General features: G+C 48.3%; 1 protein-coding gene across 1 annotated transcript; it reads right to left on the bottom strand.

Moving 5' to 3' along the window:
- Nucleotides 1-542: 542 nt before the first annotated feature.
- Nucleotides 543-25930, bottom strand: LOC115520518 (elongation factor 1-alpha, somatic form-like). Its single transcript, XM_032594572.1, has 11 exons — nucleotides 25868-25930; nucleotides 25342-25449; nucleotides 14462-14697; nucleotides 12696-12733; nucleotides 12333-12484; nucleotides 9160-9339; nucleotides 8765-9061; nucleotides 5193-5343; nucleotides 4850-5106; nucleotides 2853-3087; nucleotides 543-1279 (listed from the first exon to the last, which is right to left on the bottom strand). Exons 1-11 carry the CDS (start codon nucleotides 25928-25930, stop codon nucleotides 1158-1160), a joined length of 1839 nt encoding a protein of 612 aa, XP_032450463.1. The 3' UTR covers nucleotides 543-1157.
- Between the last annotated feature and the right edge of the window lie 1833 nt (nucleotides 25931-27763).

The raw sequence follows: 27763 nt of genomic DNA, 5'->3' as shown, positions 1-27763 counted from the left end.
ACCCACTAGCTAGCTCAGAGCTGAGGCCTCAGTCAAACCTCTCAGAGAAACCAAACCAAGGGAGGGGCGGCTCCAAAACTCGGAATAAAGAGACAAGATAGCTTAATGCAACACCTGATCCTGGGTTTTCTTTTGCCGTGAAGCATGTTTTTGGAGTAACTGGTGAAATCTGAGTTAGACCTGCAGATTTCAGAAGTGGACCCATGTTAATTTAACACCCTCATTCTGATCACTTTACCTTGGTTATATCAGAATATTCTTTTGGATTTGAGAAATACACCTGCAGCATTTGCTGTAAATGGCCATCATGTCTGCAGATCACTCTCAAATAATTCAGGGAAAAAATGTGGTAAATAGGATTTGGGGATTCTGGGTGAAAGACACCTGGGGTTTCTTGCAGCTTCGTAACTCAAATTGTCAAGCTGAAGTTAAAATAACCTGAGGGAGACATGTACCCTGCAGATCTAAAACAGAGCTTGCCCTACAAATCGCAGGGCTCACTCTCCCCCTGCCAACTTTTTTCCAACAGAACTTCCCCAGTTCTGGATAGTGCTATCCCAGAATAGTGCTCACTTGCCTCCAGTGCCCACACCGTGTTAACGAGAGTAGCTAATTACCATGCCCAGCAAGTACCAGCTTGCTCAAACTTCAACATCCCTGTGGAGGCCGACATTGTTTTCCCATTTTACAGATGAGCAAGGCACACAGAAGTTTAGTAACTTTTATAGACCCTAAAGTCAGGCTGTTTAACACTAGAGTCCTGTTCTAGGAACTGATGAACTTGGCCGGGGCCAAAAGCTGCCCTGGACTTTTCTCTTTACACCTTTTCCTCCCTGTGACCCCAGCTCTCTGGTTCTTGCACCAGCCAGGCACCAGAAGGAAAGCAAGGGGTAGAGTTAGACTGAGCACCCCACCTGCTTCCTCCTTGCTTGCAACATCAAGGCCAATAGAGGCGGGGGCAAAAAGTCTTGGTGTGCTTTATTCCCATGCCTCAAGCTCCTCAGCAAAAAGAAAACTGCATTAGCAGGGGGCAGGTTTAAGACAGTTAAGGCAAGAGAAGAGTAAGTCCAAGGCTTCTCCTTGAGCCCATTCTTTTCCAGCTGTGGCTCCTCCTGGGCCGCTCCTGGCCTGGAAAGGCCTGAAGTAGCTGTCACCACTCACTTCCTGGCTGCTTTCATGGCAGATTTGGTGACTTTGCCACCAGTTGCTGCTTTTTTCTCCACAGCCTTGATGACCCCAACCGCCACCGTCTGCCTCATGTCACGGACAGCGAAGCGACCTAGGACACAGGACATGAAGAAACAAATGGGGAATGCTACCAAGGCAAGAGCTAGGACACTTGCACGGGAGGCCAAATAAGTAATACCCTAAATTATACATATGAGTGCATTTAATTTTCATGTCTCATAGATCTCCTATCTACTTTATAGTTGGGAAAGCTGGGGGAAAGAAGGAGGTCACTCTGCTGTGATGGTTGAAAACCCAGAAAGTCTCAAACCAACACTTACATTCTTAGCCACTGGACTGTCATCCCATTTCCATAAGTAAAGGTCACAGGGAAAAACTTTGCTTTTGGTGCAACTCACCAACCTACCATACCGATGCTCCAGCTGCCAACCAGCTAGCTCTTTCTCTGTGCCCACCACAACAACCCACAGGACGGATCTCATTTACATTCAACTGTGAATCTGGCAGATGCTTCTCCTAGGGGAGGGGAGTTCTTGAATGCTCTCTGACTTCAAGTGGTGGAGGGAAAGGCTTATGGCATCTGGCTTCAACCTCATAGTATTTTTGGCAGAGATAGGAAGTACTAGACCAGCTTTGTAAGATTCATGTGGCAGCCTCTGTGGCCCGCCTCTAAAATTAGCCTTTTGAAATTCACACTCTGGGAGACCCTGAAGGCCGGGGCTTGTTTGTTTATAAATCTCTATCATCTGTGGGGTGCCTGGGTGGCTCAGTCGGTTGAGCGTCTGACTTCGGCTCAGATCATGATCTCACAGCTCGTGAGTTGGAGCCCCGCATCGGGCTCTGTGCTGACAGCTCAGAGCCTGGAGCCTGCTTCCGATTCTGTGTCTCCCTCTCTCTGCCCCACCCCCCACTTACATTCTGTCTCCCTCTCTCAAAAATAAATAAACGTTTAAAAAAATTTAAAAAAATCTCTATCATCTAGCACAGAATAGGCACTGTACAAAAGTGCCTACCCCCTATACGTTAGAGTTCAGAACATTCTAGGTTAGTTGTTCAAACCTAGCCATGTATAATATACTTGGGGAATCTAAGAAACAGACTCCTAGGCTGCAGCCCTGACCAGGTGAATCTATCAGGGTCTGAGCCACTGGGTTTAATAGGGTCCGTCGGTGGTTCTGATTATCCGCCAGGTTTGAAAACCACTGCACTAGAGAAGATGGAAAAAGAAGATCCCTAATAATGTCTGCTTTATTCACCTCCTCTGGATCAGAGCGTCTCAAGTCGATATGCATCCCGATTACCTGGGGATATTGTTAAACCGCAGACTTGAGTTCAGCAGGTCTGGGTGGGGCCTGAGGCTCTGCATGTCTAACCACCTCCCAGGGGATGCCCATGCTGCTAGTCCACGGACCCTGCTTTGAGTAACAAGGGCTCTAAAGTGGCCCCTGCCTTGCTGTATGACACTAGACAGAAACCATTTTCCTTTGTTGTTGTTGTTGTTGTTGTTGTTGTTGTTGTTGTTGTTGAGCCCCTCTAACCTGGAACTCAGGTCCTTCTAACCAGGTTCTGCAACCTGGCTTGGATGTGACACATTGGCTAACTGGCTCCCTGGAGCCAGGAGGAGGATGGGGCAGCCCCACTAGCCAGGTGCCGTCAGGACTTACCAAGGGGTGGGTACTCTGAGAAGCTTTCTACACACATGGGCTTTCGTGGGATCATCTGAACAATGGCCGAGTCCCCAGACTTTAGGGCTTTGGGATTATCTTCCAGCTTCTTGCCTGAGCGCCGGTCGATCTTCTCCCTGAGCTCTGCAAACTTACAGGCGATGTGGGCCGTGTGGCAGTCCAGAACTGGTGAGTAGCCAGCCGCAATACTGCCAGGGTGGTTGAGAATGATCACCTGGAACCCAGGGTGGGATGGGAGCCGGGGAGGGGATTAGCCAAGCATCCTCCAAAGGAGGCAGCCCTGACCAGCCAAGGGGTCAGGCCCCTTGGACACATTTTAAGTCACAGTGAGCATTTGAACGTTTATTGAGTATACCAAGTTCTGTGCTAAGTAGATCTCATGCATTCCGATTTAATTTTCACAGCAGAGAGCCTGAGTAACTTACCCATGATGGAACAGCAGGCAAGTGGCAGAGCTGGGGGTGAGTGACACTAAAACCAACACATTTGTACGTTATCTACGTACTACTTTTCCCCACCATTCAGAAGATGGATTATGATAGCAGCTAGCTAACTTGTTAGGTGACCTGTTGGCCCCAGGTCAGCTGTTTTACATATCACCGCCTCATTTAATGTTCCCAAGCTCACTACAAGGTAGCACCAGCCTCCACATGCACAAGTAAGAATGTGCCAGACTTTGCATCTAGAACAGCCTTCACATTCTAACTCTGGGCCAAGGAAACACCTGAGAGCTCTAACGTACAGATTCCCAGGTTCCACCCATGTCTATTGCATCACTTCCCAGAACCACTGAGAAGAGTGTTAGGAATCTGCATTAAAAAGTTATGAGGGTGGGGGCACCTGGGTGGTGCAGTTGGTTAAGCGTCCGACTTCAGCCAGGTCACGATCTCTCGGTCTGTGAGTTCGAGCCCCGCGTCAGGCTCTGGGCTGATGGCTCAGAGCCTGGAGCCTGTTTCCGATTCTGTGTCGCCCTCTCTCTCTGCCCCTCCCCCGTTCATGCTCTGTCTCTCTCTGTCCACAAAAAAAAAAAAAAAAAAAAAAAAAAAAAGATGAAAAAAAATTATGAGTGTGGGGGGAGGTGCCTGATGGTTCAGTCAGTTAAGCTTCTGACTTTGGCTCAGGTCATGATCTCACGGTTCGTGGGTTCGTGAGTTTGAGCCCTGCGTCGGGCTCGGTGCTGGTAGCTTGGGGCCTGTAGCCTGCTTCAGATTCTGTTTGCCCCTCCCTCACTTGTGCTCTGTCTCTCAAAAATAAATAATAAAAAAAATTTTTTAATGTTTATTTTTGAGAGACAGACCGAGAGTGAGTTGGGGAGGGGCAGAGAGAGGGAGACACAGAATCTGAAGCAGGCTCCAGGCTCTGAGCTGTCAGCACAGAGCCGGAGGCGGGGCTCAAACTCATGAACCATGAGATCATGACCTGAGCCAAAGTTGGACACTCAACTGACTGAGCCACCCAGGCACCCCTGGAATCTGCATTTTTTTTTAATGTTTATTTTTGAGAGAGAGTGTGCGCCAAGTGCGCCTGCAAACGCAAGCAGGAGAAGAGCAGAGAGAGAGGACAGAGGATCTGAAGCGGGCACGGATAGCAGTGAGCCGGTGGAGATCATGACTTGAGCTCAAGTCCTAAGCACCAGGCGCTAAGTCCCAGCCACCCAAGCGCCCCAGGAGTCAGCATTTTTGTAACACTCCCCAGGTGATTCTAATCCACCTGGTTTGAAAACTGCTTTAAGACATCAAGACCATACTGTGGAAGCTAAGATCAGCAGAGTACATTGTTTAGTTAAAGGGCAAAGTAGCAAATAAGCTGCAATCAGGATCCTAACCCGGACAGTTGGACTGTACCTACACTGCAGGCCAAGAGCCTAGCATGGAGCATATGCTCAGGGCCCACTTCCTGAATGACCCAGTGGGCCATTCTTCTCCTAGGACAGTGTGGCTGTCTCAGGAGGACACCCCTTAAATGGTCCTCCTCACCTGGGAGACGAAGCTCCCCACCTCTGAGGGCGGGTCATTCTTGCTGTCTCCTGCCACATAGCCCCGCCTGATGTCCTTTACTGACACGTTCTTCACATTGAAGCCCACATTGTCACCGGGCAGGGCCTCAGCCAGGGCCTCGTGGTGCATCTCTACAGACTTGACCTCTGTGGTGATATTGCAGGGGGCAAAGGTCACCACCATGCCGGGCCTGAGGAAGCCTGTTTCTACCCGGCCCACGGGCACAGTGCCGATGCCTGGGGGACAGAGCAACCACAGCTGTCAGCAGCCAGACCTCCATGAGCCCCCAACCCCAAGCACCCCCAACACAGCATGTACTCACCCCCAATCTTATATACGTCCTGCAGAGGCAGCCGCAGGGGCTTGTTCACAGGGCGGGCAGGGGGCATGATGGAGTCTAGCGCTTCTAGCAGGGTCATGCCCACCATGTTTCCTTCCTTCCTGGTGATCTTCCAGCCTCTGAACCAGGACATCTGGAAAAGCCACCAAATGTGCAGCTCACTTAGGCTTGAGGGAGCCTGTCCCAGGTGCCAAACTGGTTTTAACATGAGACTTCAAGCAATTTTTTAATGCATTTTGAGCCTCAGCTTCCTCATCTATGAAACGTATCCCCACCTACCTTGCAGGCTCAAGTAAAACACAAAAGGCCACATGCAATCCACCAAGCACAATGTTCGACATGTACTAAACACCCACTAAGTGGTGGCCATTCCTCTAAATCTTGTGGTTGTTGCCCAACTTGAGCCAATATTTTTAGGAAGCAGAGATTCCTAGAGTCTGATTAGCTCTTGGGTCTCATTCCATCTTGTCATTCCACAGATGGGGAAACAAAGGAGCAGAAAAAACATACAGCAGAATTAAGTAAGCATCAGGAGCGAGAATGAAGATACAACTCAAATACTCTAACACTTACACCTTCTGAACACTAGATATTCCCCAACATCTTAGGCCAGGAGAGCATTATTGAGTGTGAGGCCTTCTAAAAGGATAACTAAGTATGACAGTACATCGTATGCATGCCTTTTAAGCAGACACTTTATTTACTTCTCTAAAAACCCTCGCCAAAGCTCATCAGAAACGTCATCTTTGCCTGCAGAGATGTATCAGTTAACTGGAAATCCAGGACAGAGGAGGTACAGAAAGAGCCAAGGAGGTTGATGTGAAAGGCCAAGTGAGCAGCCAGCCATCAAGTGGCAGAGCTGATCGGCATGTGGCCTTAGCTCAGGCCTAAGGCAAACTGGTGGAATCCCAGTCACATGTCTCCTTTCCAGTCATAGACCCTTGAGAAAATCCCTAGGCTTTGAAATCTCAGTCTACCATCAGTGTTAAAGCAATAGCAGCCCTTACCTATTGATTAAAGGCAGGACATGGGAGAGGTGCCCTGGCCTTGGAATCACACACAACAATCTCTCAGTCCTTAGTGAGACTCTCAGAAGAGAGAGGAGCAGGGACTGCCGTGGGTGAAAGGGTCGGTAAGGGGGATCAGGGATGGCTTTGGTGGGTAGGGAAGAAGGCTCCAGTCAAGTAAGCCCTCTTCTGTGAGGGAGAAGCAGAGCTATGCAGCACAGAAGCCACACAGAACACGTCTTGCCTAATGAACTAAAAAATGGGTGACTCAAGGAATAAAGCTATAATTTCTATTAATACTCAACTCTAGTAAGCAGGGGGCGTGGGGTGGAAGGGAAGCAGGAAGCTTTGAAGAACTGTAATAAGCATTTTTATATAAATAATTCAAACGTTAAAAAAAAGAACATTTCCTCTTTTTACAGAGGAATAATTGAGGATCAAAAGTAGGTTGCCCAATGCCCAAACAAGAAGTTGATAAGGAGGCCAACGCCCCACTCAAACAGAACCTCATTGTGAGGATAATCTCTTCTATTAGTTTGATGAATTTGGACACTAACTTGGCTCTATGCCAACTCAGAGGCCTGCATAATAAGCCTAGGAGGTCAGCATCACCCCCCATCTTAAAAATGGGAAAACTGATGTCTCCAATGTCACAGGTATTTCTTGAGAGTGGAGGCTAAATCCTAAATGTACTGTCTAGTCCACTGACTGCATGTTTTGTTCTTTTAGCATCTAGAACATACTAGGTGCCCAATAAATGCCCGAAGGGACAAGAAGATAAAATCCCCTTATTTCACTAGCTGAACTATGTGCTAATACTTGGGGAATGGGCATCAAAGCTTTAGGTTTCTGTTCTATGGTCATTTTAGAAGAGCCCGCCTTCACCACCCAATATAGAAGAACTCTCTCATACCATGCCCCCCTCATCCTTAAGTTTTTCTTAGCATTTGTCATCATCCACTATATTACCACCCCCCTGTCTCTCCCACCCAAGACCCAAGACTGCAGTGCCACGAGCAGGGCTGGGTCTCATTCCCCAACACACCCTCAGCACCAAGGACAGTGCCCAGCATGCAAATGTTGAAGTACCATCCAAGTGAACACACTGCCAATGGTAGTTCTAATCTTTCCTAAGGACAGTTGGGCAATATGTGTCAGAAGACTCTAAAATAATGCCTACCCTTTGTTTCAGTAGGAATTTATTCTAATTAAATTATCGAGGACACGTGCAAAGATTTATTTACCAAGATGATTATGGTGGTTTTTAACAAAACAAGAAACCATATTCTTGGAAGCTGGTGATCTTGGGCTATTATTTAACTACACTGTGTCCCAGTTTTCTTATTTTCCATGGGAATAAAATGCGTTCTTCATGGGGTTGTGTCCATTAAAGTGTTTAGTCTGGTGTCTGGCACATGGTAATTTCTCAAATACCATTTTCATTTAATAAGGATATGGCTAAACTGTACCTCTGTGATCTGCAATATAAAACACCCATTAAGTATTAAACAGGTTTAAATGGCAAAGAAGATTCTAAACAAAGAGTTTCTAGAAAAATCACATACAGTTTAAGTCCAGCTGTGAATATCTAGAAAGAATTGCATGAAAACCAGGTTATCTATAAGCTATGGGATTGCAGTTTATGCTTCATATCTACATGAAAGGCTCATTATAAAAGTAATGTCTAACATTTTTACAATCAGAAAAAGGTTCTGATATGTACATGTGGAGGAAACGGCTAAGAATCCTCAAGTCAGTTATAGAAAAGGTAGGCTTTAGGCAGTATTAGTGATAGATAGCAGTTAGCATTTGAGTTAGCATTTGAGCACCAACTGTACGCATGAACCCATGTGGAGTCTGTCACTTAATTCTCACAGTCCCATGAAAGGAGTCCTTAGGCAGAGAGTATTAATTCCTCTCTTACCCCTTTACTCTGGGTGAGGGAGAAAGCTGGGGCTTGAACCCAGGTCTGATGCCAGAGCTAGACTTCCTTTGTAGGGAGACACTCATTTAAGAATTTTAAACTCTGTTAGGTTCCAGGATCCATGAACACAGTGACCATATCTTAGACACATTTATATTGCCCCCACACTTCCTAATCTGCCTTGAGAGGTAGCTTAGATGCTATAGGCATGGACTAGAATTCTAGACTCTGCTGGCACTGCTTAACAGAACTTTCTGCAAAGGTGGAAATATTCTGTAACTTCCCTGTCCAATATGGTAGCCCCATATGTTTGTTGGGCACTTGAAATGTAGCTAATACAACTAAGGAACTGAAATGATTTCATTTGGCTTAACTTTAATAATTTAATAGCCACATGTAACTACTACATTGTACAATGCAACTCTGTGCTTACTCGTTGTATAGTCTTGAGTAATCTCTGTTTATCTGTAAAATGGGGATCAAATTATGTAACCCTTGGGGAAGGAGACCCTGCACAGTGATTGGCCCATAAGCGTGCTAAAAATGCTGGTAATTCTAGGAGAAGCTCAAAGATTTGAGTGGGAATGTTGCATTGAATTGGCCCTGTCCCAGTCAGCTCTCACCTTGTTGCTGGGTTCTATCATGTTGTCTCCATGCCAGCCGGAGATGGGCACAAAGGCAACAGCCTCAGAGTTGTAACCGATCTTCTTGATATAGGCCTTCACCTCCTTGCTGATCTCCTCAAAGCGTGCACTACTGTAAGGAGGCTCCGTGATGTCCATCTTATTGACTGCCACGATGAGCTGCTTCACACCCAGCGTATAAGCCAGCAGTACGTGCTCACGGGTCTGCCCATTCTTAGAGATGCCAGACTCAAACTCACCTACACCACTTGCCACAATCAGCACAGCGCAGTCTGCCTGGCCCAAGTGACAGAGGCAAGAAGGCCCAGCTCAAATTTGGCCTGGGACACCCACTGCCCACCCCCAAAGCAGAGCCAAGACAACTCTAGTGGTACCTGTGAGGTGCCTGTGATCATGTTCTTGATGAAGTCACGGTGACCTGGGGCATCGATGATGGTGATGTAGTATTTTTTGGTCTCAAACTTCCACAGGGAGATGTCAATGGTGATGCCACGTTCCCGCTCTGCCTTCAGCTTGTCCAGTACCCAGGCGTACTTGAAGGAACCTTTGCCCACCTGGTCCAGGAATAGGAGGGAAGACCCCAGGGTCACCCCTGTATCCAAAGCTGCCCATGAACCAAGAAAGAAGTTCCCAAACGAGTTGAGAGTGAGAGGGATGGTAACAAGGCAGTCAGTGTATGGAGATGCCTTTGAATCTTTCAAACAATAGAATTTATTACTTATATAATTTTTTCTTTCAGAGCATGTTTTAAAGTCAGAGTGATGCAGGGCCAAATGACAGAGTGCCTAGGCAGGCATATGGACCACTGGCACATGGTCAGCAAGCCCTCAATCAGTAGCAGCAAACACCTAAGTAATTCTGCGCATGGGCTCAGTGCTGTTTTAAGCATTTAACATGGGTTATCTCATTTAATCTCCCAACAACTCAGTGAAGTTTTATTATCTTCATCTTGCAGATAAAGTAACAGAGAAATTAACTGACTGGCCCAAGATCATATAATTAATAAACAGCAGAGTCAGGATTTGAACCCAAAGCATCAGACTCCAGTTCAAACTCTCAACCACTACCTTATGTTAAAGGTTAAACCAGTATCTATGGCTGATAATTACTCGTGACACCCTGGAAAAGTTGAGCTTCGTTCAGCACTGGTGAAAATGAGACTACCTAAAGGTGGTAGCATATTCAAGTTAGCATGCTTGTTCAGGGAATACTCTACCGCTTGCCAGCTCACGGGACCTGGGCATCTGTTCATTTTAGCTCTAATTAGAGGGCAGAGTGGAGAACAAGAAAGACCAGAGACCAGGTGGCACCCCCCAGGAACACTAACTAGGTTATTAAAAGATAGAATTAGAACCCAGGTGTCCTAACTTTTGTCACTGTAGGAACGTCTATAAAATCCATTGTAGTTAAGAACATTTATTAGATAAGCAGCTATCAAAGAGTGGTCCGGAGACCCTGATACCTTTTAGAGTTTGCAAGGCCAAAACTGTTATTTATAATATGAAGACATTATTTGCCTCCCCCGCCCTCACTCTCTCACCATTGTGTAGTCTTTTCTAGAGGTTACATGACATGTGAAATCACAACAGACTGATTGCAGAAGGTGAGACTCCAGCTGTCTTCTATTAAGCCAGGAATTAAAGCTATCAGCAAAAATGTAAAACAGTGCCACCCTCCCAACATTTTCTGTTTTGGAAAATAGTTAAGTATCACACTTACTCTGTATGAAAAATATGTTAACATATTAAGAGTTTATTACTATTATTTTTAAGTGAATTAAGCATTTTTTGAGAGAGAGAGAGCGCACATGCATGCAAATGGGGGAGAGGAGCAGAGGGAGAGAGAATCCCAAGCAGGCTCCACACTCAGCTTGCAGCCCTACACAGGACTCGATCCCACAACCCTGGGATCACGACCTGAGTGGAAATTAAGAGTCAGACACTCAACCGACTGAGCCACCCCGGGCACCCCAATGAATTAAGCATTTTTAAAACCTCACTTTCAAATTTGAATATCATAAATATATAATTCACATAAACTCTTTTGGGTGGCTTTAAGAATGTAAAGAGTTCTTGAGACCAGAAAGTTTGAGAACCACTGCATCAGACCATTTGTTTTTTTCTATAACCCTGGTTATGCTTCTGTCATATTGACTGTGGACCAGTCTCTTTCTCAAAGTTCTAAAACTTTCCTTAGCAGCCCCTGGCACATAAGCACTCCCACATCCAACTATACCCAAGGAAGCCAAGATTAGGAAAATAGCTGATGGCACTGATTTATGACCTATTGCTTTCTCTTTTCCATCTGTTTATACCTTTACAGCAGCTGGTTCTACAGACTATTCCCATCTTGTTTGATGCTTTTTCAACTCCAAGGTTTTCCACCCACCTCCCTGGGTCTCCCTTCTCATTCCCCTGCATGGGCTCTTTCTCCACCCATCCCAGGACTCTGTCCCACATCCTTTCCCACAGCGTGTACCCAGCTCACTCCCGTGGTTTGGTCTCCAACCTGGGTTTCTGTCTTGAGCTCTGGACTCCAATACTCAGCTGCCCTCCTGGACATCAGCACAGAAAGCCCTGTGGACACCTCAAATTTCACACATCTAGAGCAGACTCCAGACCAGCTCTGCTCCTGATATTCACCAATCTTCCAGTTTCCAAAGTGAGAAACTTGGGGCTCACCCTCAGCTCTTCTTCCTCCCTTACCCCCTTCCCTACAGCTAACTCCTAAGTTCTGTGGATTCCCCAACTCCAAGTCCCTGGACTCCATCCATTACTCTTCATGCCATGCCCACTGCTGCCGCCTGAGCCCAGGCCACCATCTTTGCTCCTGTGGGTCAGGAGCAACAACCTCCCAACTGGCTTCCCAGCCCCCACCGTTGGGCCCTTGGGCCTGTTGTCCCTGTGTTGCAGCCAGTGTGATTCTTCTGAAAAGATACTGTCTGATTCTTGTCACCCGCATGCTTGAAACCCTTTAGTGGCTGCAGGGAAAGTGGCCAGGCTCTTTACCAGGGCACTCAAGGCCTACTACACCTGCTGTTCCAATCTCCTGGTGGCTCACGGACACCTGCCCCATTTCCTCAAGGCTCAGAGGAGGTTTCTTCCTCGGGGAAGCCTTCAGGGCCTCTCAGGACGCGTTCATTGTTCCTGACTGGGCTTCCTACAGCACCCATGCTGTTGCAGAGCTTATCGTGTAACAGGAGGGTGTGTGACCAGGAGTTTCTAGGGGGCAGTGCTTGCCAAGTTCAGCATTGTATCCAGGGCCCTAAGGTCCTGGCAAATAAATCCTTTCCCCTTTTAAATGGCAGCTTTACCTTCTGAGAGACAGCGTGGCATCTGAGTCACACTGACATTTAAACCTTGGTGCCATCCCCAGGCAAGCGCTGTCACCCTTTGGAGCCTCATTTGTCTCCCCTGGAAAATGGCAGCCACACCACCTGCCTGGCATGATTGAGCAGGAAAGCGCCTACCAGCCCACAAGAGGCATCCCTCCCAGGGAAACCAAGGCTGGAAAGGAGGGCAGGGAGGCTCAGATAGAGCAGCCTCACCTCCGCGGCCTCCTTCTCAAACCTGTCGATGGTCCTCTTGTCGATGCCCCCACATTTGTAGATGAGATGCCCCGTTGTGGTGGACTTGCCCGAATCCACATGGCCGATGACCACAATGTTGATGTGGGTCTTCTCTTTGCCCATGCTGGGAGCTGCTCAGAGAGAGGGGAGGTGTGCTCAGTGCATGAACTAACTGCCTCCTGCCCCAAACTCAACTTCCTTGGGACTGGGGCGGTTCAGCCGGCCGAGGGTGAGGTAGAAGAGGAAATCAGTTCGCCGAGGGGGCAGAGAAGGGGCCTTTCCCACACCTCACACCTGAGGATGCTCTTGTCTCTCCCCCAGCCCCAAGGAGGACGTGCCTACCTCCAGAGCCCGGAGGAGCCCCTGGTACCTCCTCACACCTAGAACAGACCAACAGGCACTGGGCCCCACCTCCTTTTACGGAGGACTTCTCAGGCCCGCCCCGGAAATCCCGTGTCCCTATTGGCTGGCCGGGATGTGTGGGAAAAACACACACCCATCTCACAGGGGGTGGGCTCTCCCTCTCCAGGTTGGGAGAGGAGCACCCAAAGGAAGCTCCTCTGGGCTTTGAGATGCTGATTGATACCCCCTTCCCACCACCTCTAGGACGCTAAAAGTGGGCCAAGGGTCAAAGGCAGGCCTGGGGTGGGAGGTGGTCCCTGGGTAATCAGGCCTGTGTGTTTGGGGGGCCGGGGAGCGTGCACAGGAAAGGGTGGGGAAGAGAAGGATCAAGTGGCTGGAGCTCTAATGTTTTACCTATCTGCCTCCTGGATCTTCTTGGGCCTCAAGAACCACATGGATTAAAAAAAAATTTTTTTTTTTTTTAATTTTAAGTAGGCTCCGCACCCAATGTGGGGCTTGAACTCATGACCCTGAGATTAAGAGTCGTATGTTCAGGGCACCTGGGTGGCTCAGTGGGTTAAGCATCCGACTTTGGCTCAGGTCATGATCTCGAGGTTCGTGAGTTTGAGCCCCGTGTCAGGCTCTGCGCTGATGGTGTGGAGCCTGCTTGGGATTCCCCATCTCCCTCTCTCTCTGTCTCTCTCTGCCGTTCCCCCCACTCTCACATTCTCTCTCTCTCTCAAATAAATAAACTTAAAAACATTTTTAAAAAGAGTCACATGTCCGACCAACTGAGCCAGCCAGGTGCCCCTCTGAGGACAAACCACATGGATTTATCCCTGCCTCCGGCAGCCTGCACACAGCCTGACTTGTGGCAAACCCTGAGTGTGGTGAACGAACGCAGAATGGCCACTACCTTTAGGCCCTGAGCCCTGTACGCACCATCACTCTTATGCCACTGCTATTTCTGCCTGGGACATGAGGAAAATGAGGCTCAGGAGCCGGATCCCTTGGGAGAAAGTAGCAGAACTCAAATTGACCCCAGAATCTCAGCCAGAGTCCAGCACTGCCTCTCAGTGAACTCGTGCCTGAATCACTCCCTGCTCATTTCTGTGGTCCCAGCACTGGGTCGCTGGATGAATATTTAGGGTAGGACATGGGAAGAAGATGAGCGAGAGGGGCCAGTCTCCCACACAGAAGGGCTGGCCCCAGAACTGAAGATCAAGCTACCAGACTGTAGTCTGAGGCCGGGACACTTACCTCTGAGTGTTGTGGTCTTTCAGGATCAGCTCCCACACTCAAATCCTGATGATGCTGATGACTGGTCCTTTAAAAAAAACTTATGACAAAGTAAAAACACATGGGGACGCTCTAACCACATGCCACAGATTAACCTGTTCTTACATCCAGGGCAGCTGGGAGCCTGGGGACAGCTGGAGGGTATTCTTACTGGCCCCTCATCTTTGGATACAGGTGGTGGTAGAGAAATGATTTGTGAGTGGTTGGATCGTGTAGCTAATTTCGCCTCCATCTAAGCCTGGCTTTCCGCTAGTTATGTGGCATCTTGGTGTGTTAGCAGTTTCTTAGCTGTGAGTCCCATGAGTTCGTAAAAGGCAAAGTGAAGCCCGTGGGATGGTTGTGTGTATCACCCCTCCCGGGACTCTCAGTTCCTGCTTCTGAGGATCTGTGGAGCATTGGGAAGGACACTGGCTTTGGAATCCAAAGACCAGGCAAGTCTCAGCTCTGCCTCTTGGTGGCTTGCTCACCCTTCCTCCACCTCCTCTTCATTTTCACCGGGGCTGACCTTACTCTCCCTCTCTTCTTGCAGGACGGAGGGGAGCTTCCTCCTCATGGGCGGCAGCAGGACGTGCCAGGAGACCAGCAGGTCCCTCAGCAGCCCCACCAGTGCATAGCCCAGGCAGCTCTCAATGTGTGGAGGGGCGCTCAGGAGCCAGGTCTGAGGGACTATCCGGTCTAGACACCCTACAGAGTCACCAGGGTTCTAGAGGCAAAGGTAAAAGGAAGGAATGAGTCGGGGGAGAAGGGAGGGTTCTAAGGGACCCTGAGCCATATAGAGACAACTTAGAAGAAGGCTTTGGAGCCAGAGAGACCTGAGTGGGAATCCTGGCTCCAGCCCTTACTCGGTGGGCAATGTGGAGCAAGTTGGTTGCCTCTCTGAGCCTCGTGTGAAATGCAGATAATAATCCCAGCTCACATATATTGAGCACCTATCACATCCAGGTCTGTGCTGAGCCCTTTACATGCATTTTTCCACTTGCCCCTAGAAAACACCCTCTGAGGTAGGTAGTAATATTAATAACGGATCAGGGGATAAAGTCACAAAGGGTGGAGACATGATTGGCCCAGGCATTCTGAGAACACTTGAAATTATTATTTCACAAGGTTATTGGGAGATTAAATGGTATAATTTACATTTGTTAATTATGTTCACCAATTTTATAGGCAAAAAGGAGAGAGCTTAAAGCAATTTTGTTTTACATTTCCATAATTACCAAATACTTTTACAAAGTAATGGTCTTCTCTATATATTTGCTTGCATGGATTATCTATTTTTATCTTCTGATTCTTCATCTAGTGGGGATTTGTTGTCTACTCCTTTCCTGAGTGATCAGAAGGCTTCAAGCTGTAGGACTGTCCTGTTCAATACGGTAGTCACTATCCATATGTGGTGACTTAAATTTAGATTAATTAAAATTAGGTAAAATTTAAAATTTCTCAACTATAATGGCCATATGTGAAGTGCTTAAGAGCCTCCATATTGAACAGCATGGATGTGAAACATTTCCATCATCACAAAGAGTTCTATCGGAGAGCACTGCTCTCAGAGAAATCAAGTCTGGCCTTCTGAAACCTTGAGATTGAACCATGAAGCCAGGAGCTCTGGTTCCAGGGCAGTCACTGATTGGCTTGAGTGCCTCTCAGAAAAACACATACCTCTGGACCCCATTCCTTCCCTATAAAATGTGGGAAGAGGTTAGACTAAGTAATACATGAATGTCTTTTTTTTTTTTTGAGAGAGAGAGAGAGAGAGAACACTAGTGGGGGATAGGGGCAGGGGGGAGAGAAAGAGAGAGAGAGAGAGAGAGAGAGAGAGAGAGAGAGAGAGAGAGAAGGAGAGAGAATCCTAAGCAGGCTCCACATTCAGCTTGGAGCCTGACATGGGGCTCGATCCCATGACCCTGGGATCATGACCTGGTCGAAATCAAGAGCTGGATGTTCAACTGACTGAGCCCCCCAGGTATCCCTGCATGAATGTCTTTTAAGCTCTGACCTTCTGGGCTCAATTCTGGGAGCTCTGGATTCAATTTCTGGTCATCTCTACACTAATCCCTTTGAGAACTCAAGCTTCTCAGTTGGCCCAGTCTTTCCCTGCAACAGAAGAACTTTGATGAACTCATTGGCCCTCTGGCAGTTACTTACTGCGTATTTCTGAAGGGACAGCATCTGCTTGGATGTGGCCAAATCTGGGCCAATCAAAATCTCTCTATCCGGATCCTGGCTTGGGGATTTAGGGTCACTTAGTGAGTCTCTGCACATGGTAAAGACTGTAACTGGGAGAGGCAGTTGGTGGTGGCTACAATGGTGGAGAAAGCCAGTCGAGAGAGAGAGAGAGAGAGAGAGAGAGAGAGAGAGAGAGAAGGAATCAGGGAGACAGAATGAGAGAGAGACAGAAACACAGCACACCTTCAGGGAGAAACAGGGAGAAGAATCCCCATTTCAAGCTCTTAGAATCTTTTTTTTTTAATGTTTATTTTTATTTTTGAGACAGAGAGAGACAGAGCATGAGTGGGGGTGGGGCAGAGAGAGAGGGAGACACAGAATCCGAAGCAGGCTCCAGGTTCTGAACTGTCAGCACAGAGCCCGACACGGGGCTCGAACCCACAGACCGTGAGATCATGACCTGAGCTGAAGCCGGACGCCCAACCGACTGAGCCACCCAGGCGCCCTCAAGCTCTTAGAATCTTTGAGACACTCCTGAGTCTTTGTCATAGATTTCCCCCACTTCCTTCTTTGCTAATTAAGCTCCAGTTAATTTCTATTGCTTGTCACCAAAGGTTCCTATCCCATGGAGTTGAAGGCAAACGGGTTTGGTATATTATTGTTCCAAAAAGTTGAAAGAGTTTTCAGCTGAAAAAAAGGGAAAGCTAAACAAAAAATACATCCACACACAGGCCAAGAACAAACTGAGAGGAAAACACTCATCAGTTGTTAGTTTGACAGGTGTTTCTTGAGCGCCTATGCTGTGTCCAATGCCTTATATACTTTATCTAATCTTCACAAAAATCCTTGAGAGGTAACACTTTCCCCATTTCAAAGGGAGTTGAGACACAGCGAGGTTAAGGGACTCATGCAAGGACACACAACCAGTCAATGGCAGAGACACGGTGCATCAGGGCTTGGCGAAATGACAGTGGGTTGTGTCTTACCTGCATAAGCACAGCTTGTGAGTGAGGACGTTTCCTGGGTGGGGACCCACTTGGCCCAGAGAGTAAAGCAAGCCAGAAAGATCACACGAGGTATGACTCAGTTTTTCTGGCTACAAAGAACACAGCAACCTTTCCACAGTTGGAAGTAGGGAAGGGTAGATCAGAGAGCAAAATCCTCCCAAACAAAAAGCACTTGTAGTCTCAGTATCTCTTATTTTCCATCTTGTTAAGATTTCTTGTATAAAAAGCCTTCCCAGATTGGGTAAAAATTATTCTTAATTCTGTGGAAACGTTAGAGGGGGTAGGAGAGGGAGAATCAATCCCCCAAACCCATTCTGGAATTAAGAGTTTACTTTGCAATTCCATCACATTCATATACAAAGATTTGTTACAGATCCATAAGAAGAGGCCCTACCAACACGCATATAGGCACAATTGCCAATAAACCAAGAAAAATATAAACATTTTGAGGAATCAAGAAATCAAATTGAAGGTAACGTACTGTTTTTTACCTTCGAGGTTTTCACGCATGGAAAAAACTGTAAAAAACGTTGGGGAGATGTGGGAAAATGGGCACTTTCTTTTTTTTTTTTAAGTTTATATTTTAAATAATTTTAATAAATTTTAAATTTAAAAAAATGTTTAATTTAATAATTTTTAAAATCTTGGGGCGCCGGTGGCGCAGTCGGTTAAGCGTTCCGACCTTCAGCCAGGTCACGATCTCGTGGTCGGGAGTTTCGAGCCCCGCGTCAGGCTCTGGGCTGATGGCTCAGAGCCTGGAGCTGTTTCAGATTCTGTGTCTCCCTCTCTCTCTGCCCCTCCCCCGTTCATGCTCTGTCTCTCACTGTCCCAAAAATAAATAAACGTTGAAAAAAAAATTAAAAAAAAATCTCTACCCCCAACGTGGGGCATGAACTCATGGCCCTGAGATCAAGAGTCACGTGCTCCCCCAGCTAAGCCAGCCAGGTGCCCCAAAATGGGCACTTTTCATACTTTGTTGGTGGGCGTTTCAGTCAATATAAACTTTCTCCAGGGCATTTTTGGAAATCTGAATCTAAAGCATTGAATAGCTGTATCCTTTTCGCTCAATTTGATTCTAGGGATTTATCAAAAGGAGGTACAATTTTGGAGCATTCTTTCTAGAATTATTTATGACAGTGAGGGCCTCTGGGGTGGGCTGAGGCTGCACAGTGCCGAGGACCCTCACAGGGTTTAGGGCAGCTGCTGCTTTCAACTGAAGGAGAAATAGTTCCACAGATTAGCAGCTGGTATCAGCATTCTGCATATCTGTACTGCTGGTTTTAAGCACACACACGCACAAAAATTCAGTAATCTCTGTGCCACCATGAGGCTTGAGGTCATGACCCAAGATCAAGAGTCACATGTTCTACAGACTGAGCCAGCCGGGTTGCCCCTAAAATATCGTGTGGTTTTTCTTAATCTAATAATTTATTATGTTTTATATTTCCATCCAAGTTAGTTAGCATAAACTGTCAACAATGATTTCAGGAGTAGATTCCTTAAGCCCCCTTACCCCATTTAGCCCATCTCCCCTCCCACGACCCCTCCAGCAGCCCTCTGTTTGTTCTCTATATTTGAGAGTCTCTTATGTTTTGTCCCCCTCCCGTTTTTGTATTATTTTTGCTTCCCTTCCCTTATGCTCATCTGTTTTGTCTCTTAAAGTCTTCATGTGAGTGAAGTCATTTGTCTTTCTCTGACTAATTTCGCTTAGCATAATACCCTCTAGTTCCATCCATGAAGTTGCAAATGGCAAGATTTCATTCTTTTGATTGCCGAGTAATACTCCATTGTATATATATCCCACATCTTCTTTATCCATTCATCCGTCGACGGACATTTGGGCTCTTTCCATACTTTGGCTATTGTTGACAGTACGGCTATAAACATGGGGGTGCATGTGTCCCTTCGAAACAGCACACCTGTATCCCTTGGATAAATGCCTAGTAGTGCAACTGCTGAATCATAGGGTAGTTCTATGTTTAGTTTTTTGAGGAACCTCCATAGTGTTCTCCAGAGTGGCTGCACCAGTTTGCATTCCCACCAACAATGCGAAAAAGATCCTCTTTCACCGCATCCTCGCCAATATCTGTTGTTGCCTGAGTTGTTAACCTAAAAAATTGTTTTTTAGGTTAAATGTTTAAAGGTGGCTTCTGCTTCCTCATAAAGTTGGAGCTGGGAGCTGGGAGCTGGGATTTTGTTTCTCACTTTTCTGGTTCAGCACGGGTCTTGGGGCAGGTTTATGTCATTACTCTAATGGGAAATGGAATATACATGTGTTCTTGGGTGTTAAGGATTTCTCAGCTTTAGTTTCCAACACGGTAAATACTGAAAGAAATAACTCACATTAAAAAAAAGATCTGTAGGGTCTTCAAGAATGATAAAGAGCGTTACGGGGTCCTAGGAGCGCCTGGGTGGCTCAGCGGTTGAACACTGACTCTGATTCCACGCAGGTCATGATCTCACGGTTCCTGAGTTTCAGGCCCGCATTGCGGCTCTGTGGTGATGGTGCGGAGCCTCCTTGGGATTCTCTTCTTTTCCTCTGTCCTCTACCCCTCCCTTGCTTGTTCTCTCTCGTCTCTAAAAATAACGAAGTCAATTTGAAAGGAAGGAAGGAAGGAAGGAAGGAAAAAGAGTGGTAGGGTTTCCTGAGACCCCCAAACGTTTGAGAAATGCTAATCCAACAGACAGACATCAGGACCATTTTCAAGATAAAACAAAAAAAAACACAGTGGGGCGTGTGGATTGCCAGGATCATCCACTAATGAAGGGTGAGGCTGGATTTGCATTCAGGCTCGTCTGATCTGAGTCCTCCCTTTCCCACTACTGCCAGGGAGACACTCTCTTTCAATCCAGTGTGATGGCTGGTGTGGTGTCTCCTGGTGGGGGACGCAGGCACCTGCTGTGAGGTCCTAGCACCTGGCCCTAGGGCCCCGCCCTCACTGGGAGAGCAATGGATGTTTGTTGCTGAGTAAATGAATGACCCATTCCCAGAAGACACCGTTGAAATTCTCCCTGGGAAGGAGGTAGTGCAAAGTCAACCCTTGGCCCTGCTCTTTGGCCTCCAGCCTCCTGGAAGGGCTGCCAGGAACGAGAAGCGAGGGACAGGAAAGATGTTCTCCGGTAGCTGGAGAAGGTATGTCCCAACCACACAGGGCCACAAAGCCCATGAACGGAACCTCGGCCGTGGGGAGCTGTGTTCGTCAGCACAGGCCTGCCATGGCAGCACCACAGGCTTACACGACAGAAGTCTCTTTTCTTATAGTTCTGGAGGCCAGCAGCCCAAGACCAAGATCAAGGTGGCAACAGATTCCGTTTCTGGTGATGGCCTCTTCCTGGCTTGCGGATGGCCACCTTCTTCCTGGGTCCTCAGGTGGCATTATTTCCTCTATGCCCTAGCTGGGCAGGGGGTGGGGGCAAACTCACTGGTGTCTCTTCTCATAAGGACACCCGTCCAATCAGATCAGGGCCCCACCCTATGACCTCATTTCATCTGCATTACCTCTTAGAGGCCCTATTTCCTAATACAGTCACATCGGGGGCTTAGGGCATTACCACATGAATTGGGGGGGGAACACAGTTCATTCCATTGCAGGTGCCATTGGGAGGTGACTGGGACGGTCAAGGTGGCCTGTAGGGAGCGCTCTCTCTGGCTGCAAAGGGAAGGATGGGCCGGAGCAGGCAAGACCGGAAGCTGTTTGAATGGCTGCTGTTGTCCAGGGGTGAGAAATGCTGCCTAAACCCGAGGCATGGCGTTCGGGGCAGAGAAGGGGCAGAGAAAGGGCAGCCGTGTACGAGTTCGAATTCACAGGACTCGATGTAGGCGACTCAGGGGAGGGAGAGGTTGCAAAATGGCAGCCAGGTCTCCAGCTTGGGTGTTGGGTGATTGCAAGGCTGGCTTCAGAGGCGTGTGACCATCCCACACTCAGAAGGGCCCAGTTCTTGTTTCAGGCCCTGCTGTCACTGTCCTGAAGTTATTAATAATTTTTAAAGAAGCTCCGAGCCCTGCATTTCCATTTTGCACCGGGCCCTGGGAATTAGGTAGCCTGTCCGCGTGGTTGGGAGTTCATGGATCAAGAAGGGGCATCTGGAGAAGGCAGAAGCTTGAAGAGAAAGATGCAGAGTTCAGAGCGAGCCCCCTGTTGTGCCAACGTTCAGAAGCTTTCCGGTCTTTTCTACAGGCCTCTTTTTCGTGGGCAGCAGGGCAAAGGGGCCACATCCCCCGGGGGGCTTTCTCCCTTAGAGACCTTTCTCCTGAGGGGTTGCCTGACCAGGAGGGGCCCTTCTTCTCACCCTCCATCTCTGAGGCCTGTTACCCTCCGATCCAGGGTCCTCCAGGCTCTCCATTCTTCCTCACAAACCCCCGCTTCTCCAAGATCCCTGGGCCAGAGCAGGGGGGAGCTGGCCTCTGGTGGTCCCAGGAGGATGTCCAGCCTGTACCCTCTCTCTGGAGATGGCTGGGTGACACCAGGTGATCCCTGCCAAGGAACCTTTCCTATTTCACAACCACCAAAGCAGCAGTTGAGGGCAAGGGCTTTAGATCCTCAGGTGGGTACAAATCAGGTGCTGAGTGTATTCCCTTCAGGACTTTTTAAGGCCTCAGCTGCCTTATCTGTGGGGTGACCACATTCTTCATTAACCCTTCTAAGAAATAAAGGGGAGCGTGAGCCTGACATACACACTCATTATACTGGGACAGTGGGCACAAACTGAGACCGTCCCTGGCAAATCGGGACATACAGCTCCCCGACTTACCCATAAAGTCGGATTAAGTGGAACCACACACAGAAAGCAGGGGGCACAAAGGAAGTGCTCGGGGGACAGCACCTGTTGCCATGAATACCCTCTGCATTCACCCTCGACCCACGTCTGAATCTCGGTCACCCACCAGTCAATCACTGACACCCAGCGCGTGTCAGGTGTCCAGCGTTGGTGGCCCTGATAAAGATGGACGGCCGTTCACCTATTCAGCCAACGTGTCGTGAGCAGCTCATCTGGGCCAGGCCCTGGGCCAGGTTCCAGGGACCCACAGATAAGTGACACTGCTTGCCTTTCTGGGGCTTGTGGTCATGTAGGCTGTGGTGGGTTGCATAGGGTACTCCCCGAAATTCATATCCACTCAGAATATGACCTTATTTGGGTCTTTGCAGTTGTAATTAAGGATGGAGATGAGATCATACTGGGTGACGGTGGGCCCTAAATCCAAAGAGAACGTCCTTATAGGAGACAGGACACAGAGGGACATCGAGGGAACAGCCTTGTGGAGGCAGAAGAGACTGGAGGGCTGTCACACTCCAAGAACGCCAAGGATTTTGCCCGTGGCCACCAGCAGAAAGGAGAAAGGCATGGAATGGATTCTCCCTTTGAGCCTTCAGAAGGGAACCAACCCCATGCGGCATTTTGATTTCAGACTTCCGGCCTCCAGAACTGTAAGATATAAATTTCTGTTGTTTAAAGCCACCACTTTTGTAGCAATTTGTTACCGCAGCCCAAAGAAAGTAAACACATAGAGGATACAGGTGCTAGGACATTGATAAACAGAGACTTCTCAAACAGCAGCTACCTCTGGGGGAAGGATGACTGACTGGGAGGCCAGAGAAGGGGGCTTCTGGGGACTGGTCATGTTCGTTCTCGATCAGGTTATGCAGACGTGTTCACTTTGTGACAACGTATCAGCTGTACGCTTAGGATTGTCGGGTTTTTACCCATTAAAAAAAAATTTATTTAGAGAGAGCGAGAGCACACCAGGAGGGGCGGATGAGGAGGGGAGCGAGACGAGAATCCCCCTCCAGCGGTGAGATCACGACCTGAGCCAAAATCAAGAGGTCCCGACGCCAACTGAGCACCCAGGCGCTTGTGTGCTTTATGTGTGTTCCTATCTCGAGAAAAGGTAAAAGATGAAAGTGCACAGATACATAATGATAGCTTGTAATAAGTGCTTTGAAACACTTTGAAACAAAACCCAGGGTTATTGGAGACATTGGGTCTCTTCCCATGTTTCCTGCTTCTGGACGCTCCTGGGGGTTAATATAAAACTGTGAACTTTGCCTTTAAGTCTGAAGGAGGGAGATTCTGTGCAAAGAATTCAACGTTATTAATTCAGTATGTGCTGGCTAATCCATTAAATTCCTTGTCCACTTCTGGGAGTCCATCTGAAAAAGGGAAATTGGCTTGTTGCTTTTATTTTTAAAGTCACCGCTTTATACATATTCATAATAGTGACAGCAGTAACAGTAACAGCAGCTAGCATTTAGCGAGCACTTACTTTGCTTCAGCCACTTAACAGAAATTATTTCGTCTAACCCTCACTAGAGTCCTCTGAGGTAGTTTATATCAATTATACTCCAGTTTACAGAAAAGAAAGTAGCGGTTCAGAGAGGTTAAGGAATTTACCTAAGTCCACACAGCCGGTTTTTAAAACATTGCCCTGTAGAAGGAAGGAGTCGTGGGGATGAAAGGTACAGCCTGGGGAATATAGTCAGCGGAATTGCAATAGTGTCGTATGGTGACAGACGGTAGCTACATTTGTGGTGAGCGTAGCATAAGCTATAGACTCGTGGAATCTCTGTGTCGTGCACTTGAAACTATGTAACATTGTGTGTCTGTTGTGCACTTGAAACTATGTAACATTGTGTGTCGGCTATATGTCGATAGAGATGTAATTTGAAAAAAAGTACAAACCACATTTATCTACATTTTTATGATTAAAGAAATTATAACACAAGAATTTGGGGGATACAGAACTGTGCAAAAAAGAAAGTACAGGTCACCAAACCAGAGAAACAGGAACAAAACCAAAACACATTGCCCTGGAGTGCCACCATTAGCTCCCCCGTGAAAAAACCCTGATTCCTGGAAACAGCCACACCGCCTCCTCGTCTTTACCCTCCAGTTTGATCAAATGATCGCTTCCCTGAACCTACTGTGGCACCTTGCCTTTGAACCTGCTGCTCCTTCTCTCTGGAATCTTCTTTCTCCCTCTTTGCCTGTCAAACTCCTATTCATCCTTCAAGACCCTGCTCGGCTGACAAATATTCATTCTCTTTCAGCCAAACATTCTGCTTTTGGTCATCTATTCCAAGGTTTGATTTTCCCTCCTCTGTGCCTGGTAGAAACACTGCCATGGAACCTATCGCCTGCTAGTGTGGATTTTCTCTCTTTTTTTTTTTTCAGTGTGGATTTTCTTAGGGCGTCTATCCCCAACCAGACTGGGAGCCCTTTGTTGCCCCCTTTTCTATCCCAGCACAGGGCCTGGCAGCAACGAGTGATCAGAAAATGCTGAATGGCACAAACTGCAGCGAGGCAAATATGGTGACCCTTCCCAATGACAGAGTGACACGGAAACCGCTTACAACTCGACCATACAAGTGTGCTGCAGAGTGGTTAGGGACGTCCAGCTCGAATCCCAGCTCCACCCCTTACTCGCTGGGCACCCTGCCGTGCCTCAGACTCCCTGTCTTTGTTGTAAAACAAACGCAAGGACACGGGGAGGATTAGGTGACTGGGTACAGGTAAGGTGCTAACAATGGTATCTGGCTTATAGTAAGTGCTCAGTGAATGTGAGATGTTAATGTCAGCGAGGGATGAAATACGAAGGATGGTGCTTCCCTATTTAGTGTCAGTAGGGGCGGCATCTACTGTTTATTGGACACCTAACGATGTTCCAGAACTTTATGTAATCTTCACAGCAAACTCTGAAATCGGTACTGTTATTACCCCCTTTCCGTATGAGGAGGTTGAGGCTCACGTGCCTCTTAGAGGTAAACGGCAGGGTCTGTCTAACACCCTCCCACGCCCTCTTCCCCCACTGTCACTATTCCAAGCCCTGCTTCTGGATGAGGCTTGCAAACGCAGAGGAGTTTCCTATTTCCGTTACCGTTACCGCTGTTCCCAGGGATGCTGAGGGAACAGTCTCGAGGGGGGGGGGGTACCTGGCCAGGTGCCTGGTGGGGTGGTCGGGCTCGGCTGCCCCAGGATGGTTTACTTAGCCCCCTTGATTCCTGGAGAAGGAGGGTGTGGGCAAAGAGGAAACCAACAACCTGGGGCAGTGGTTGGGGAGGGCAGGGGACATGCTGCCTGTCTTCTCCAGCCTCGTCCTCCTTCCTTCCTGTCCCCTGGGCCTGGCCTCAGTGCCCACCTCCCAGGACAACCAGGAGAAGGGGTCAGAGAATCAGACTTACCTGATTTCTGGCTGGGCCAGAGCAGCTGGGGGAGAAGCCACCTCGATCAGCCTCTCTGGGGTCAGCTTCCCAGGGCAGGTGACTCCTCAGCTGAGTCGAGAAGGGTGACTAGGAGTCAACCCAGAAATGTGGGGGGACAAGAAACCTGTCAGGCTCCTCATGGCTGTCGCCAAGACATGGCAAGAGACTCTCAGACCCTCTCCCTCCCCGTGACACATGCACATCCATACACTCAGTGACAAGACCCCCCAGCAGCAGGACCCCTTTGCTTCCTCCCCACACCCAGCCTGATCTCTGTCCCAATAACTTGTTTTGCCTCTTTCTCTCCACTTTCCGTCATTCCCTTTCTCCTGGGAGTCTTGCTTCCTGGGTTTAGACTCCAGCTTCATATCTGCTTGCGTGTGACCTTGAGCACATTATGCAAACTCCCTGATATTGTCCCTCAGTTGTACATGAGGGTAATAATCCTTCCTGTCTGTCGGGGTCATTGAGGGGGTTAAGGGTCATCTCCCCATAAAGCACCTACCTCAGTGCCTGTCCCTGAATAGTGGCAGCTCAGCTTAGGATCTTGGCTGTCATTATCCACCATCTTGGACTTTCTCTGGCCCCATCCTCTGCCCTCTGCAGGTGCCTTGCCTCTCTCCCAGCTCCTTGTCCCCCCTGCTACCTGGACCTCCTTTCTTTTCTTCCCCTCCCTCCTTTCTGAACCCGAGACTCAATATCTGACGGGTTCGGGAAGGAGAAAGGGCAGTCATTTCTCCAAAGAGAAACGCTGCCTGGCTTAGGTTCCCTAGTGGAGAGGGGATGGGACTTCTTCTGCCCAGCCTGAGAACCCAGCATCATTCCAGCAGATCCCGGAGTAACTCTGCCAGCGGAAACACCCGCCTGCACAAAGACGCACCTTGGTAGGTCAGGCCAGGACCTGAAGCTGTTTTCCCATAAGTAAGGCCGCAAGGGAGGGGATTGACCTTGAGGTCCCTGGATGCCCTCAGTCCACCCTGGGGGCAGACAGGATGTGGAGAACTTCTCATGAACATGGATGGATTTGAATCCTGGGTCCTCTGCTACTCCGTCACTTTCTCCTCTCTAAGCCCTGGTCTCCTCACTGGTAAACTGAGGCCAGACAATAATCCCTGCCTACTAGCCTCTCAGGGCTGGTGGAAGGAAACTTGAGAGAATCGCGCCAAGTTGGGGAATGAGCACCTGCCAATCTGGGCCAGCAGATGGCGCCATTGTAGCGCCAGGGTCTCAGCCCCAGGTCTCCCTACATTGGTTCCACGTTCCAGCCCCACTTCCTGCCTCTTCTTGGATGGGGACATTTGTTGTATGTGGCCAAACTTGGTCCAGAGTGTTAATTAAAAACCAAAATTTTGGGACCAACAGGCCTGGACTGAACTGATTCTACTTCTTTAATAAAGGCAATGTCTCTTTGGGTAACTTGCTTAACCTCTCGGAACCTCAGTTTCCACAAATAGAAAATGTGGATGGCATCTCACTTCTGGGGTTGTCAGGAGGATTGATTCAACCTAGGATGCAGTGGGTCAGTGCTCAATAGCCTGGTTATTCGTGCAACTGGCCTGTGAGCAAGGCACATGTCCTTCTGTTCCCTCACAAGTTGCCCAAATTCAGCCACACCATGTTACCCCCCCTCCACACCCACCATCCAGTTCTGTTACCAGACCTTCCCTCCTGTCCTCTGCCTTCCCTCTGGGATGTTCGCCCCCTCCCTGTTTCATGACATTTTGAGACTTTTTTTTTCTAATTGCATTTTTGAACTTTATTGAGATCTAATTTATGTCATAAAAATTTACTCAGGTTAAGTGTACAGTTCAATGATTTTCAGCAAATTTACGAAGTTGTGCTCAAGACTCGATTTTCAAAATCCTATATCTCAAATGTGCCTCTCTCCCGAGTCCCAGGCCCTTTATCCGATGCCCCTTGGACATTGCCACAAAGCTATCCCCCACCTCACTCACTCAATACATCCCGGACCAAACTCATCATTGTCTCCTCTCCCTTCCTCTCCCTGCCTTTCCCACCTCCCTCGGTTACCAATTTCATTTTTTTCCCTCTATGTTCTCAGCACTTTGCTCAGAACCTGGCACTTAGTAGCTGCTCAGTAAAAGTTTGCTCTGCGCATGAAAAAATAAACAGCATCATCCTGTTACCCAAGTTTGATTGCTCACCCCTCACACCCCACCTCCCAACCACCCTGTTGACTGTATCTGGAACTGTCTGGAGTCCACTCCTGCCGCCCAGCGCCCTTCTGCTCCAAGTGTCTCCCCCTCTGGAATCCTCCCCCCCATCGGTTCCCCCTGTGTGGTCACACAGAGAGATTTCTCCAAAAAGCACATCTGACCTCATCACCTCTTCCCTAAGAACGTGCTACCCATTCCACCACAGCCGAGTCCAGATCCCCTAA

The sequence above is a fragment of the Lynx canadensis genome, chromosome C1 (genome assembly GCF_007474595.2).
Source record: "Lynx canadensis isolate LIC74 chromosome C1, mLynCan4.pri.v2, whole genome shotgun sequence".
Taxonomy (NCBI): domain Eukaryota; kingdom Metazoa; phylum Chordata; class Mammalia; order Carnivora; family Felidae; genus Lynx; species Lynx canadensis.
The sequence above is the reverse complement of the archived record's forward strand: the minus strand, read 5'-3'. Positions and strand labels throughout refer to the sequence as shown.

What these genes read in the sequence shown, in the direction of transcription:
- LOC115520518 (XM_032594572.1), bottom strand. Translation starts at nt 25,930, where the DNA reads ATGGTGGATAATGACAGCCAAGATCCTAAGCTGAGCTGCCACTATTCA. An exon ending in GAAGAGGAGGTGGAGGAAGG is followed by an intron (nt 12,734 to 14,461) that starts GTGAGCAAGCCA and finishes GGTCTGTTCTAG; the next exon opens with GTGTGAGGAGGTACCAGGGG. An exon ending in TGATAGAACCCAGCAACAAG is followed by an intron (nt 5,344 to 8,764) that starts GTGAGAGCTGAC and finishes TGGCTTTTCCAG; the next exon opens with ATGTCCTGGTTCAGAGGCTG.